We start from the raw sequence: 14,774 nt of genomic DNA, 5'->3' as shown, positions 1-14,774 counted from the left end.
TGTGCTCACTAATTTTTGGTGCCTCAGTTCTTGGGGATCCAACTTGAGATATCTCTGGGCTTGGTTGTCAGAGATACTGAATACACACAACTCCTTGAAATTAACAGAAGCAGCAGATGCTGAGCAACTTGGAAAAAAATCAACTCTTATGTATCAAAACAGCAACCAAAATGAGTGGACATTTGAACATTTGGACCTCGGTGACTTGAATAAGTTACAATGGGAGCTGGTATCAAAGCCAGGATTAGAGCATGCCGAATTCCCCTGATCTCAGACCATAGACTAGGCTGTCCTTTGCACTAGTGCTCTGTCCCAGCAGTTCACTGGTTGTTCAACAGAGGAGCTGGCTCATCTACAAGCATCTCTCCGGCAAGGAGCTTTTGGCAAGCCAAGAGCCATCAGCAGCAGTCTGGGTGGTGCTTCCCCCGAGAGTAGTAGACTGATCTGAAGGTCCTCTGACAAGTCAAGAATCCTATGGTCATAGTCTTCACAGGCTCTCAAGGCCCATGTTTCTCTTGTTATTTTATATAGGTTGAACACACCAACAGTACTAGAACTGATGGCATACACTTACATATAAAAAATGTACATAACTGTGGAACTACAGAAGGCAACGGCAAAATAATACAGCGTTAACATCAATATTATGTATTTGTGTAGATGAACAGTTAGTTCAGTAGCAGCTTAGAGTTAAGCTTAGTGGAAATTTTATGCTGTGCCTGTGCAAATATCATTTCTCCTTTGGTTATAATGCCTTAAAAACCAGCATAGGCACTAGTCGTCTTGAAGACAGCTACCTGGAACATTTCAGCTTGTGAAGATCAGTGATTTTTGTGTTACCCATACAGAGGAGAAAAAACCCTGACAATCTTTCAGCAGAGGACACATACATATTTTACCCTGGTATAACTAAAAACTGGATAAAAGGATTTCCTTAGACATTTTTAGCTAAAGAAGTTATTTTTTAAGAAAGTTATGAACGTGAGATCAGGAGACTATGATGGAACCCCAAGGATAGTGCTACATGGAGTGTTTGCCAAAAATTGAACAGAATAATACATCTCAGAGGATGTTCCCTGTGTTGGGGCCTCTTTGTACCACTCTGCCATTGCGACACAGCTCTAAAGCTAGTGTCACTGACCATAGGAGGCTAACCCAGAGCAGGGGAATATTCTGGTAGTACAGTATAGTTGCTCCTACATTTTCCCCACTCCCAGTAGGATGTGACTGTGGAAAAGGGAATGTGGCCAGGGCTTCCCTGTGCCCCTGTTTTCAGACTGGCACATGACCCCTCAGGGTCACTGAGAGCAAGTGTAATTTAAAGCATATTTAGCTGCTCTAAATTATGCAGGTGAATCACCCCAGGGCACAGCTGGCCCAAGATTAGGGGAGCAAAAAGGTGTCTCACCAAGAGCTACACTATGCTGTCCTCTGCCACAGCTCGGGATGCAGCCCACCACTTCTAAACTGTCACATTACTGTCTGATTGCTTAAGTATTCTGAATCCATTTATAAATGAGATATACAGTAAATAAAATTCATCTAATTAAATCACGTTATGATCACATTTTACTTGCCATAGAAAGGTGAGATGTGTTTGACAACTGAACATAACTGAAGAATCTCTTAGATTTTAAAATATTCCCTACCTTTGAAAAGCTTGGTACAGAGTATGAAATTTATACAGAGATTTCCATGAACAAGTTACTATTTTTCATCCTACCATTAAATACTAGGGCTATTCAGGAGGGGCCAATCATTTTCACTTCTCTCATTTGGACAAACAGTCCAACCAATGAATCAATGTTTTTATTTTGGTCATTAGAGGAACATTCAGTTTTTAACCCAAAGGCTTATTGTCAAGCTGCCTGCAGTGACTCAAGAACATGAGTCCCAACAACAGGGCAGACTAAAGAAGCAGGGCACACACCCCAAACTGGCTGTGAGTTCCATACTTAGAGTTCAACAACCAATTACCAAGTGTAAACTCCTCAGGCACTATAACACCCTAAACATGGAGTCACAGACAGTCCCCTTGTGTACTCCACTATATCTTGCCACCCAGGTGAGCTTACCTTTGTGATAGATGGTCCCTTACACCAAGAATCACAACAATATTCAGGTTGCTCCCAGTCACTTATCCCAAATCAATTGCACTCTGTATCTCAAACCAAATAAACTATAATAAACTATACAGATGTACCGAATAGAAAAAGGAAACAGATTCATTTACAAGGTTAAAGCAGGCAAATATATATACACAAATGGTTTCAGATCTAACAATATTTGACTTAATGTCAGGAAGATATAACTTTATCCAGTTTAAATGGAAAAACATAGAACACAGCACACACACATAAAAGTCTGCTTTTGTATCCGTATTTTACAATGTTTGTTTACTTCATACAATCTCTGTAGTAAATCTGGTCTAACTTATTCCAGCTTGAAATGGGTCCCATCTGCATTTGGCAGATTCAGGTTATTGAATAAAGACAGTGCCATTCAGATGCAAATAATAATGCCTTTTGCCTTTGAAATTTCTCCCAGAAGCTTAGGTCAGAGTGCAGTTAGTTAATCTTTACAGGGTCAACTTGTTGAAATCTGTAGCCAGCTCCACTTTCTGACAATCTGCATCAAAAATCTCTAATTAACCGAATTATGTTCCATTTGAAATATTAACACTACTTTTGGGAAAGGGCAGAAAAAATTAAGATAATGCTAGTTGCTGTACCCTTTTCTCTCAGCAAGCACAAATTATTGTTACAATGCCAGTTATTTTACATAACTATCTTTAAAGGAGGGGTCATTGGATCTAATGCTGTGTGTTAAAAGTGTTCTGTATTAAAAGCCAGCCCAGCATCCAGTTGTGTATACTTTCTGTATCTAAATTTGAGAAAGCGTGCCTAAATAGTACTGCAAGCTCAGCCAAACATACATAAGCATAAAGTCTTAAATGTCCTAATCCAATAGTTAGGCAGCCTCCGTGACTGAGGGCACACAGATTCCTGGCTCTGCAGCTGAGATGGCTGCTCCTGATTCTGAAGTGTTCAGCTTAATCTTTGATTGCAACTATGTAGTGCCAGCTGTAGTGACATAAAGATGTTAATGCTTAACCCCTTCAAAATGAAGAAAGGAGGGTTTAGGCAAATGAATACACATTATATGGTGGGAAAGATTTATTTTACCTCCTTTCATCCACGCATTCTCTCAAACCCTCAGATCAGCTGGTCTTGGAGAATAAGCTGGGAAAGAAGGTGAACTAGTCTCTTCCCCTACCCAGCAGTACTCAGTGCCCATGCAAGGGAGAGAGGACAGGCTGCAAATGAATCCAGGTATGGTACCTAATCTTCCCCACCAAATGGTGCTTTGTGCAAGGCGCAGACTCCCTCTCCTGAAGAGGTCTATTAATTCAGCCAGAGAGAAGTAGTGAGTTACTGGCAAGCTAAAGATGACCCTCAACAGCCAAAACTACCTAAACACTCCTTTCCCACAACCAGATTATTTAAATACATGTCCCACAAGCTGCATGGGAATTGTTCTCCCTACCCCGCACTGAGGATTCCAAGGGAAGCTGCTGTAACCCTGGCTGTATAGCCCAAACTGGGTTTTCTGGGAGAAAGCACCATGACAGAACATTGTTGAATGGGAGAGGTGGATAGTGAACACATTTTTCCATGCTTAGCTTCCTGTGTAATGGCATGACTTCCTGACACGCAGCTTTTTCTGCCTATCCCAGCAGACAGATCTCTTCCATATTGCTTGGCTTTAGCTTCCCATGGTCTCAATATCAAAATATATCAATATCCATAGCAAGTGCTCTTTAGTGTTTATTTTGTGTGACTGGTCACCTAAGTCACATGGCCCATTCCTTGACCACATGACCTAACTTTGATCAAAACCATGAAATTGGGGGGCGGGGGAAGATTACAAAATGTTTAACAATGTTCCTTAAAAACGAGGAACAAAAATATCAGCTGAACAACAGGAATGAAGAGAAATAGCTTTAATTTACATACAGTATTTCTATTAGAAGAGAGCATCTAGGGACTTAAGTTTTCTCTGGCAGAGGTTCCCTCTACAGAGGGCTGCCTAGGCTTGTGATATAGAGAAGTTTTGCTTATTCTAAGCCAAGCAAAAGATTCAAACAGCATGCACTGAAACAAACAGATGTCTCAGTCTTGCATGGAAGAATTACTCCAATTATAGATTCTCTCTCTTTTTTAATAAAAATAAGGCACTAACAGACATATTGGAGCATGAGCTTTCATGGGTGAATACTCACTTCGTCGGATGCATGTCATCCGACAAAGTGGGTATTCACCCACGAAAGCTCATGCTCCAATATGTCTGTTAGTCTACAAGGTGCCACAGGACACTTATCTGCTTTTTTTGATTAATTGTATTCACTTCTATGGAAACTAAGTACTCAATAACTACTACCTTGCTAATATTTAAACTTGAATGATCTGCACAATTGTTGCATGATTCCTTGGATATTAATAAAAAAATAGGAGGATTCAAACACTCATCCTATCATATAAATGTACATAACCAAAGCTTTATGCTATAGATTAAATGCTCTAACTATGTTGATGGAGGCCTTAAAGAATCAGATCAGGTTCTCCCATTTTAGGGCATTGTTTCTAGAGTTACTTTATTGTCTTAATACTAGTCCGTACTATATATGAAATCCAGCTGAATGGCTACATCCAGTATTCCCAGTTTATTACTCTATTTGAGGTCATGTCTGCGATTTTATCTGCAACCTTTTGTGTGTGTGTGTGCGTGCGCGCACGTTGTCATGCCCCAAGCAGTCTTGTACAATTCTCAGGGTTGAAATAGCTCTTTTATTGTAATCAGTTTTCATTAGAGCCCTTTGATCTCTTTCCATTCTTCGTACACAACACTTCACCACCTTTCTTTTCCGTCATAATTGCATGTGAAAGATTTCTCCTTTGATAGACCCTGAATGCCAAATCAGTATCGAAAAGAGTGTTGAAAAGTGTCATGTGCTCTGTCTGCTTTAGAAGGAAACCCATACACCTGTGGAAGACAAACAATTTTTAAGAGATATGACATATCTATCATCCGTCCACAGGATATGAGCTGATCTGTCTGCTTAATAGCAAGGGGCTATGCATAGCAAAATAGTAACTGCTGAAAGAAATTTGTAGCACATTGCAAACTGTCTGGCAGCTCTCCCTAAGCCTCATCTCATCCTGGCCTGCTGATAATTCGCAGACTGTGTTCCAGTGTGCTCATCACTCTGGCAGTAAGAGTGGCTAGATGGGGCCCCCTGTCTCTGCTCCCTGTCACACTGTCATTCAGGTGTGTCTGTCTGCCATCACCTGCTGACAGCGCCACATGCGTCTCAATTACAGCCTAGTCCTCCATTCACACTGCTGATGAAGATGTTCAGTCTGTACTAGCTAATAGCGTTCTCTCTTAAAGATGTGTCCTTTGGGGTTTCATGAAGACAGACACCAGGCGACGCCTGTTGGCTACTACAGAATAATATTTCTCGTAATAATTTTGGCACTGAATAATCAAGGGTCATTCCTTGACTCCAAGATTTCCGATCTGTGTCAGCTCTTGCAATTGGTATAATATAGTGAAGGGTTTTCTCCTTCTCTACTTAAGTGTGAAGACTAGTGATTAGGCATAATGCTGGAAAAGCTGATATTTATAATGCCAGAGTAATGTATTCCCCTTTGTAGTACAACCTCCATGCAGTTTTACAACTAAGGATGTTTTTAACACTGTTGTCTTGCTGGTGATGGAGACATTCAACTCGTTGGGAAAAGAAGTTTTACACAAGGAGTACATTTTCAAAAGGAGACTATCCTGGATACTTTATTGTTCAGCGCCTCCTTTTTTTTAACCACAGAGGTGACTTTCAGTGAAGGCTGACTGACAACAATGTATGACTACATCCATATGTGGTTTTTATAAAAGTGCTTTAGATTCCTACAGATTCAAAGTTAGTATCTATACACACATAAGGCCCACATTTATACATGTGAGTAGGCTCACCTACTTTAATGAGACTAACCGTGCAAAAAGTTAAACATGAACATAAGTATTTGCAGGATCAGGGTCTAAATGTGCTATTATTAATGACAGCTACGCAGCACTTCAGAAATTTTAGTTTTTCTCATCCATTTGTGACAAAGCAGGAGATCTCATTCATGTGCAAGATAAAATCTGTCATAGATCTATGGAATGCCTTATAAAATCTAAACAAATTATTTGTTATCAGTTCTTGGCAAAGCCTTTAGAAAACAGAAGTCAGTACTGCAAAAATATAGGTACTCACAAGTAGACATTTCTGTAGTCAAGAAGGGCAGGCTAGATCTTTAAAAAAGAAATTAAATGTAATTCAGGCTGCATATATTGAATTTATAATTCTAGGTCAGAATTTAATGTGTTAAATATGTATTACATATTAAGGGCTTAAGGGAGTAGTCATAGCCTCATATAGTGCAAGGGAATAGATATCAGGACAGGACACCTGTATCCTACCAGGGGAAGCAGTGGAGAGGCTAGTGCTCTAGCCCAAAGCATGAAGAGACTCTCAAAGGTAGCCCAGAAAGGGGTTGGGAATAGGGCTCAGGGGGTGGGCTGAAAAGAAGCCCCCCAAAGGGCAAAAGAGCCTTTGTTGTTTGAGACTTTTTAATTTGGGCTGTTGGGGGCTATGTTTGTTGTGACTTGGCCAGAGGGCTAAACAACATATCGAGCACAGTCTGGTGTTTGGAAAGCTGAAGAGACCAACCTCAGGGAGGGAAACTGAGGCAGGGAATGTGAGCCATGCCACACTCGACCAGCCTGGGACACTACAGAGCCTGCCTATGCTACCCCTGTAAAGCATGTGGAGAGATTCTGATGTAAAGTGCTATGTCCATTCAAAATATTACTATTAAGTTTTGATAAAATGATTACAATTTTGGATGAAATGATTAGATTATTCACATGGATATGCAATATTGCAACCTTTAGAGCAAAGCATTTCTCCAAAATAAATAGAAATGGAGGCACCTGCTAAGTGAGCTCTGAATTCAGCTAAAATCTCTCTCCAAGATGAACATTTTTTTAATTTTATTTATTTTAACCAAAAACCCCTAAACCTGTAGATCCCGAATCATAAGCTGAATGTATCGGTAGATTTAAAAGTTACTAATAAGGACTCATGATGTCATCCACTATTGTGAAAGAAACACAAACAGTTGGTCACTTGATCTCAAGGCCAATGGCATTCAAAATGCTTTTTACTTTAACTTTTAAAATTTTGTAAAGTTATTCAATTCCCATGAGTTCTGTATATTAAGATGTTGATATTAGTAAACCCAAACCATTTTTAATTTTTCACCTTTTCAAACATGTCACAATTCAGGGCAACAACACCTGTTCAATAAGGTTTGTCCAGGCTATTGCAGGAAATTGCCCTATCTTTTACAAACACAGTTTAAGGAGCCCAAGTGTAACTGGGTCCAAAAAAGAACTAGATAAGTTCCTGGAGGGTAGGTCCATCAATGGCTTTTACCCAAGATGGTCAGCCAGGGATGCAATCCCATGTTCCGGGTGTCCCTAAATCACCAACTGTCAAAAGTTGAACAGCTGCAGATGAATCACTCAAAATTGCCCTGTTCTGTTCATTCCCTCTGAAGGATCGGGCACTGGGCACTGTCAGAGACAGGATACTGGGCTAGATGGACTATTGGTCTGATTCACTATGGCTGTTCTTATGACGTGTATTCACATCTTAAGAAAGGACCAGGAGAGAAAGATGTAGTTCATGACAACAGGAGAAATAAGTCACTTTAACTCTATTCAACTCTTTTTTAAACTTTACATCCATATATGCTGTTAAAGTATTTGGGACCCTTCTGAACCAAGGGTATTATATAGAAGTGAGATGGTTACATCTTGTGATTTCTTTTCTTGTTTTTTGGCTGTACCAGATTCAATTAATTAATTAATACTCCTCATGCATATCCATATAAGAGGATTCTTCCCCAGCCACCCAAGAAGAATGATGGTCTTGTAGTTAAGGCATTTGACTGGGATTCAGGACATTTGGGTTCTACTTCTAGTTCTACCTTTGTGCCCTCAGACAGCTCACTTAGGATATGTCTACACTGCAACTAAACCCCTGTGGCTGGCCCATGTCAGCTGACTTGGGTTTGTGGGGCTTGGGCTGAGGAGCTGTAAAACCGAGGTGTAGATGTTTGGGCTTCAGCTTCATGAGGGGGAGGGTCTGAGACCCCAGGCCCAAATGCCTACACTGCAAATTTACAGACTGAGTCAACTGACACAAGCCCTCTGCGGCTGTTTAATTACAGTCTAGACCAGAGGTGGGCAAACTACAGCCTGCGGGCCACATCCAGCCTGTGGGACCATCCGGCCCTGGAGCTCCCAGCCAGGGAGGCTAGCCCTGGCCCCTCCCCTCCTCTGCTCCCTCCCCCACAGCCTCAGCTCGCTGTGCCACCAGCACTCTGGCCCGCCGCTCCTGCCAGGCAGCGCGGTGGCATGGCTGGCTCTGGGCGGGTGGCAAAGCCACCGGACATACTGCTCTGAGTAGCATAGCAAGGGGGCGGGGAGCGGGATTTGGATAAGAGGCAGAGAGTCCCGGGGGGAAGTCAAGGGACAGGGACCAGTTGGATGGGGCAGGCGGTCAGGTGATGGGGAAAAGGGGGGGTTGGATAGGCATGGGAGTCCCGGGGAGCCTGTCAGGGGGCAGAGGTGTGGATAGGGGTCAGGGCAGTCAGGGGATGGGAGAGTTGGGTAGGGGGCGGAGTCCTGGGGGGGCAGTTAGGGGCAGGGAGTCCCGGGAGGGGGCAGTCAGGAGACAAGGGGGGGGTTGGATGGGGGGCAGTCAGGGGGCGGGAAGTGGGAGGGGGAGGATAGGGGTCAGGGGTCAGACTGTTTGGGGAGGCACAGCCTTCCCTACCCGGCCCTCCATGTTGTTTCACAACTGCAATGTGGCCCTCATGCCAAAAAGTTTGCCCACCCCGGTCAAGACATATCCTTAGAGCCTGATTTTCATAAGTGCTGAGCAATCGCAGCTCTCATTGATTTCTAATGAAATTTTGGCTGCTCTGTCAGATTGTAAATGTATGTGCCTCAGTTCCCCATCTGTAAAATGAAGATAATATTTGTAATGATAAATTTATTATCCTATTTGTGAGGAACCTGGACATTATAGTGATGAATGACGAATGCTTGCATTGCAAGTCATTGCTGATTATTTTTTTAATTTGCAAGTACTGTACCAAAATATTTCATATTTAGAAACAGGATATAAAAATACTGCAGAAATTAGCTGTGTATTTAACAGCATATAATACTTATGTATAAAACCCACATCTGTATATTTACTCTTTTTTACATGGTTCTCTCCCTCTATATTTATACATGCATGTATATGCATGTGTATTTTACTTGTATTTACATCTAATTAAAAAAAGAATTAAACTTCTTATGGAAAACAGACATTTTAGACCACAATCACTTAGGTAGAGAAAAGGTTAGTCTGTTGTTCTAACATCTGATTCTGCAACATATGCAAGAATGCAAAATCACCCTTACAGGACTGCTTGTTATAAAGTTAACATATTGTTAGCAGAAAAGCACATAACCACCAATATTACTCTAGAAAGTAAGTAAAGTAATTTCTGTTCACTCTCTGTCAACTTCAAGTATGCAAGTCTTAGTAACAGAGTACGTACTTGGTACATTACTTCAAATTGTCCCTATAAATGTTGTGTTGAGCCTCAAAACAATGCCGATTCTCCTCATGAATTCATCACAAATTATATGCAGGGAATGATATACAGTTCAACAAATCTAGATCTAACATTTCAATACTTCAAAAATAATTTACTCTGAGTGGAAGAATCAGATCAGATTTAATAAAACTATAGGGCAGGGCTTAATCATGATATTTCATTGAAATCCCTGTTTACTTTAACCTTAAAATGTATATTTGAGGGTAAGTTTTCAAACTCTTTCCCTTGATCTTGTGTTATCTAAGGCCCCAACAAAGCACTTAAGCATGTAAGCAGTTTCACTGAAGTCAATTATGCAGATTTTTCTTGTAATAACAGTATATTACTTTTTTTCCTAGTTTCTGACTGCACCTTACTGACCATTCAAATATGCAGAAATAAATACATTATAGAATTACACAACTGTAATTGCATTAACAACACCATATTCTTAGAAGTAACCAAGAATAACATACCTGCTTAATTTGGCTAACAGACTAATTACAGCAGTTTCCCCACCCCATTTACAACAGGGATTGTCTTCAACTTTAAAAATAGTCATATCCTTCCTTCCCCCTCCCCAAAATGTCTATAAACTCAGTAATCCTTTGGCTTAAATGCAGATCCACTGATTTAGTAGAATTTTATAGTAAAATTAAATCAATCTGGCTGGAACCAACGTTAAATAGGATTAATACAATATTTTCAGTCTTGCACAGTTGGAAACCCTTGTTCCTGCTCAGATTTCTCAATTTACGAGTGCTCCTAAAAGATAAATGAGCTCTACACCACTGAAAGGAAACAGATCGCTTATCTGACATCACATTATTTACTGACATTAAAATGATAATATCCATCAACAAGCAGCCAACCCCCAAGAGGGCCAGACTGAGAACAAAGCCACAACTGTCTCTCTCTGATACTGTTACAAGGAGACATTGATGTACCTGCCATTTAGGTGCAAATAACAGCATCATTGTTGCTTACATTGGGGCTTTTAACCACTTAATACAGCTCTCCAATGCTTACCCCTCCCCCCAACTACTCCCATCTTACTCATGAATTTTTGCTAACCATTGACTGCAAACTGAGTTAAAGAAGGAACAATAAGCAACAAACTAAAGAACAACATGGAACAAAGGTGCCTAGTTTATTCCAGCTTGCATATAGGTAAGTTATTTCCATAAATTCTTTTTCGATTACACCTCTTTGAGCCTTGGAAAGAAAGATTATTATTCAACAACACAGAACATTTGCAAGATTGAATACAGACAATGAAGTTCAAGGATACTCATGCAATACTGGCTGGATTTAATCTTTCCAACATTTAAGACATTAAATTAAGCTCAAGAACATCCATATACAACTGGCAGGAATGAATCATTGTTCTCTAGAGTTAACCACAGGTAACAAATGAATAAAGAAGTAAAGAAGGAATATAAACGTAGTTACTTCCCTTTTATTCTTTTTAAAGAGGGCAGCAATTTTACTCTGAGCAGAATTTTTTTTTAATGTGGCCCTTGATGATTTCCCATTTCTTTGAATTTTTTTTTCATATGGGGATAAGTCCTATTTCCTTACTCAGTGTTTACCCAGTCTTACTCCCAGTGACTTCAGCAACAGCTGAATTGAGTAAACGCAGAGGGATCCCTTTGTGCCATACAGGCACAAGTCACATAGTAAGGAGCAATGCAGAACTGCCCCACCCACAAAGGAGCATGGGAGGCATTTTGCCTTGCGGAAGCAGAATATGTCCAGTAGCTCATGCATATGCAGAAGTTATATATCCCTGCTATCATGCCCTTGTGTGGGCTGCAAATCCCTCCAGGCAGCTTTCAAGGGCTCTGAGCTATGGACCATCTTGTCCTTCCACTCCTAAACGCATACAAAATGATTCTGCCCAGCTCCTCCCTTTCTGTGACATGGAAGCATGGAATGGCTCATGTCTCTCCTACATTGCATGCTATGTAGGGCAGGGGCAGGCACTAAAGACATCAGAAATTTCTCCAAAGGACTTCTTTCCAAATTAAGGAACTTGGCCTGCAGCCTGTTATACATGGGCATCAATTCAGAAGCAGGAATTCATTCTTGCATTATTTCCTTTAAAATACATTCAGACATGTTTTGAAAATAGACTCATGGGGGGAAAAAACCCAAAAGGAAAGGAAACCCCAAAATATATAGTCAGTGCTTGGGGCTCTCCCTTCTCATAAAGAACTGGAATCAGTAAGAACCACATGATTCCAGAACAGAAACGGAGGTCAAAAAATGAGCTCTCTTATTTCTGTATATTGTTTGTTTATTTAAAGAGAAATACACGAGACAGACAAGATATCTCTTCCCTTTTATGTTTCTCCAATTTATCTCCCAACACAAACTTTACTACTTTCTGCAGCCAAACATTTGAGAAGTTTCTTGAATCTCCCTGTTTTCTCCATTATCGCACCTATCTTTCATTTATTTTTTAGTCTTTTCTCTTATCTCAACAATTTTTCAAGACTACATCATAAAAATTGGAATTATTAACCTCGTCTTTCTCAGCAGTTTCTAAAGCTTGTTTTAGGGCACAAAGATCTCCAATTGCACATTTTAAAATCCTTACAACAGCCCTCAGGAAAGCAGACTGCTTTCAATATCTCTAAGCTATTATTTATATAAAATATATATTTACATCGAAAATAACTAAGCAATACCTAAAATGGCACCTAACAAACAAGACCTATGCTGTATTGCTTTAAAAAACACAAAACAAAAACAAAACAAAACAAAAACAAAACACAAAGTTTTGGAAAAGTTCAAGGCAACCTCCAGACTGTCAATTATTTAGTTATACAACATTAGTAGCCCATACAAGTTTTTACACAGGAGACGTACAATAAAATATATAAAACAATACAAAATACCAAACTAAGAAAAAAATAATTTAACAATCTCAAAAAATGAACATAATCATCACAACTAACAATGTCGTGTATTCAACTGATCTATTGATCTTGGGGAAACAAGCCATTAAATATTAAATATCTGTGACTAAACCTTAAAAATATGACAAGAAAGGGAATAAAAAAGCTAATGTAGTTAAACTGTTACAAAATTCAGAGCTTTCATATATGACTGAAGAAAGTTCTTACTGAAATTATCTGTAAGGCCACTAGTCTTGTAAAGACACATTCTATACTAATGTCTTAGAAGAAACCAGCCAATTTATGATGGATAGGTGGTGTGGCATAATGAAATAGTTGGCCCATACTCTAGACTAGATTCAGTGCTGAGCCCATCAGAAATGTATTCAGATTTATCTGTGGTGAAGCAATTTGTAAAGAAACAAGTGTAACATACTATTTCATAGAGCTAGTAAACTCATTATGTATCTCTGGATGTCCAAGGTTTTTTTGGGGGTATTTTTTGATAATCAGGATCTATATGCTGCCATGACTGGAAATATAAAAATACGTAAGTTAGAGAGAGAAATAGGAGATTGTTTCTTCCCTCAACCCCACCCCCACCCAACCCCACATACAATTTGGGAAATTACTTTATTTGTGAAACAGCTGAGATTTTCAGAGGGAGCACAGCCAACATGTAAATAATTAATGGAAAGATATTTTTTCTTTTTCTGCAGTTCTGTTTAGAAATGTAACCATCTACCTAGGTCCATACAATCTAATCAAAATCAGTGATAATATACAAGAGATCTTAGACTATTTTTATAAATAAGTGGCTCATCTCTCTGCCAATCTGAAAGGGAAAGTATAAATTGACTGGGAGGAGGGGAACAGGGAGAGTAGTTTCTTGGTATTAGAAATATCTATCTTGTGTTAGTTGTTCTCAATTTGCATGAACCATGATAGGATGGAAAAGAAAGTTTCTGAGGACAAGGAGAACATTATCTTCATAAATGCTCATGTTATACTCTTTCTTAATTATACCCCTTCATTACTTAGATTATGAATGTGCACTGCAAGTGGTTTGAGAAACAGATTATAAAAAGGGAGAGGGACAGTGCTGATACATCGCTTTACCAAACTGAGACCCTGGTGAAAAAATAATTTTTTTAATACTGAAATGAAATAGGCCATACAGTATTCACTTGGATTCACTGAAGAAATTTTGGAAGAAACTCATTCAACCCTTTCATATGCTTTATCTGGATCAAACTGAAAGGTAACTACAGGCATGTCTAATAAGGGAGACTGGTGAATTGGGTGACTAATATTTCTCATGTTATCGGTAGCCAATCTGACTTTTATAAAACCCACCTATATTTTCAATATAACATTTATATATTTTGCTAATATTCTGGTTATGATTATATATGTTATATTTAAAAAAGGAGATGAGGCAAAACTCCCATTTGTCTTTCTGTTTATAAAGAGTATAGTGGTGCTCAGAGCCACACTCATATGCTGGGACATTCTGAAAAAACATGGAGACAATTTTTGTAATAATAGAAGACAATGTAGCATGGTACTTCCTAAACGTTTCTAGGTAACTTATCCTTGACTCTTGCCTGTGTTCATATCCTGTGTGGTCAATTTGCTTTCTTGCACACATTTCAGTTTATCCACATGCAATATCTGATCAGGAGAGGCAGATTACTTATGCTGGGTCTCTTCTGTTTTAATTCTTCCAGACAATGGCTTGCTATGTTTTGTCCCCCTTCTCCTGTACTCATCCCTATATTCATAACAGAACAGATCCTCAGATGGTGAAAATCAGCATACTTCCACTGCGACTTTTACTAATACCAGCTGAGAATCTGGCCCAAAACATTTTTTCTTCTGCTCTGTTCAGCATGAATTGAATTTGGCTACATGTTTATTTTACCTGTACTGAGGTTGACAAAGTATCATAGAAGAAAATAGTTATTTGGATATTCTTTATCTGTAGATCATAAGTCATCTACTGTAGTTCCTTAGTCCAGTGATAATTATTTCTTTGGTTTAAAAACAAAAAGCAAAAACTCTTATTCACTGACTATTTGCTCGTTCAAAGACTTCCCAGAATATA

At 39.4% G+C, this 14,774-nt stretch overlaps 1 protein-coding gene across 2 annotated transcripts in view; it reads right to left on the bottom strand.

Moving 5' to 3' along the window:
• LRMDA (leucine rich melanocyte differentiation associated) overlaps positions 1-14,774 on the bottom strand; it is a 981,216-nt gene that overhangs the window by 284,895 nt on the left and 681,547 nt on the right. Inside the window, exon 6 of one of the 2 annotated variants that reach the window (XM_045025046.1) lies at positions 4,925-5,043. The exons of the other annotated variant lie outside the window; for it this stretch is intronic. Within the exon in view, the coding sequence (XP_044880981.1) occupies positions 4,978-5,043 (66 nt within the window). The 3' untranslated portion in view covers positions 4,925-4,977. Of the gene's footprint in view, positions 1-4,924; positions 5,044-14,774 lie in introns of those variants that run through there. 2 annotated transcript variants of the gene reach the window in all.

The sequence above is a fragment of the Mauremys mutica genome, chromosome 7, assembly GCF_020497125.1.
Source record: "Mauremys mutica isolate MM-2020 ecotype Southern chromosome 7, ASM2049712v1, whole genome shotgun sequence".
NCBI classification, from domain to species: Eukaryota; Metazoa; Chordata; order Testudines; family Geoemydidae; genus Mauremys; species Mauremys mutica.
This window is presented reverse-complemented; position numbering and strand designations above follow the sequence as displayed.